The sequence below is a fragment of the Solanum stenotomum genome, chromosome 9, assembly GCF_019186545.1.
Source record: "Solanum stenotomum isolate F172 chromosome 9, ASM1918654v1, whole genome shotgun sequence".
Lineage (NCBI taxonomy): Eukaryota > Viridiplantae > Streptophyta > Magnoliopsida > Solanales > Solanaceae > Solanum > Solanum stenotomum.
Genome location: NC_064290.1, coordinates 14,557,749 through 14,559,055, shown reverse-complemented (window position 1 = coordinate 14,559,055; position 1,307 = coordinate 14,557,749). Strand labels below are relative to the sequence as shown.

Sequence of the window (1,307 nt, the reverse complement as noted above, 5' to 3'; positions counted from 1 at the left end):
AGGGTTTTTTTATTACTATACCAAGTATGATTTGATAAGTTGATTATTATTTTACAAATTTACATAAATAACTAAATGTAACTACACAACTAATTTCTACCAGTAATCAAATACCAAATGACCCCTTAATTTTTCTTATCGTAAACAACAAAATGTCAACATTATAGTTTCAAATAAGATTTAAAAAAAAAAAAAAACTGAAGGAACAAAATGGATAAGATCAACAAAAACTTGGTACATATTTGGAAAGAATGGAACATGCATTGATTAAGAAATAACAAATCACTCATTAGGCTTATCTCTTCAATACAAAAGAGATTTGCCTTAGGCTAATCCTCTTTTTTAATTTATTTTTTTCCCCGCTCCTTCTAAACCACTAATTAATCAAAATCATTAACTCTTAGGAAAATTAAATTTACAACTATATACCAAATATTAGCCATTTCCAATTTCCACGTCACAGTTATTTTTACCATTCAGTTATTCCACATCAGCAAGAGTAAAATTCAACCAATTCCTCTAATGACTCCGGCTGAGGATCTGCATTTTCAAGCATCCATAGCAAATGTTCAAACAGCACAACTTCACATCCAACTGTAATATATTCTTCAGACTCGCCGGACCTTTCCACAAGTTCGCGAAATAGCGGGTGATCGATGACGTCGGAGCTCACTAGGTACCGGCGGCGAGATTTTCCGACGTAGACCGGGAACAAATTCTTACCGGAGCAGCGATTTTCATCGGAAAAGGAATCGTTTTCTTCTTCGGAGGAAGAATGATGATGAGTTGCTACGGCAGCGGTGCCATTAACGCGGCCAATTTTGAAGGATTGCATTTTCTTCAACACGGATTTGAGTTTTGTGAGTTTGCCTCCTTTAGCCATTGTTGTTGTTGTGTAAGGAGAAATGAGGAATTTAGGTGTTTTGAAGAGTGAGGTTTGAGGAGAAAGTGGAAGGAAGATTTAGTTATTATATAAAGGAGAAGAAAGGGGAAGGGTAAAATTGGAAATGTGTAATGGGAGAGCAGTTACATTACATGAGGCACTTGGGTGTGGGGCCAACTGAGTACAAAGTTTGGGTCAGCCCAAACCAGCTGCGCCTTTCTTTCTGCCTATCTCCACATTTCTTTTTTGTTTTTTTCGGAGGATGTGATTTTGCTATAATTATTTTTTAAAATTTTGTGTAACAATATTTGATTCCATATAAAATTTAGATGAAAAAACAATTATTTGAATATAGGTTAAAGAAGTTCAAATATACGACAAGCACTCATATAGTCATATATATTGTGGTAAAAATGTAAATATC

General features: G+C 34.4%; 1 protein-coding gene across 1 annotated transcript; it reads right to left on the bottom strand.

The window, feature by feature from the left end:
• Positions 1-239: 239 nt before the first annotated feature.
• Positions 240-938, bottom strand: LOC125876409 (auxin-responsive protein SAUR78-like). Its single transcript, XM_049557594.1, has one exon. It carries the CDS (start codon positions 881-883, stop codon positions 491-493), a length of 393 nt encoding a protein of 130 aa, XP_049413551.1. The 5' UTR covers positions 884-938; the 3' UTR covers positions 240-490.
• Between the last annotated feature and the right edge of the window lie 369 nt (positions 939-1,307).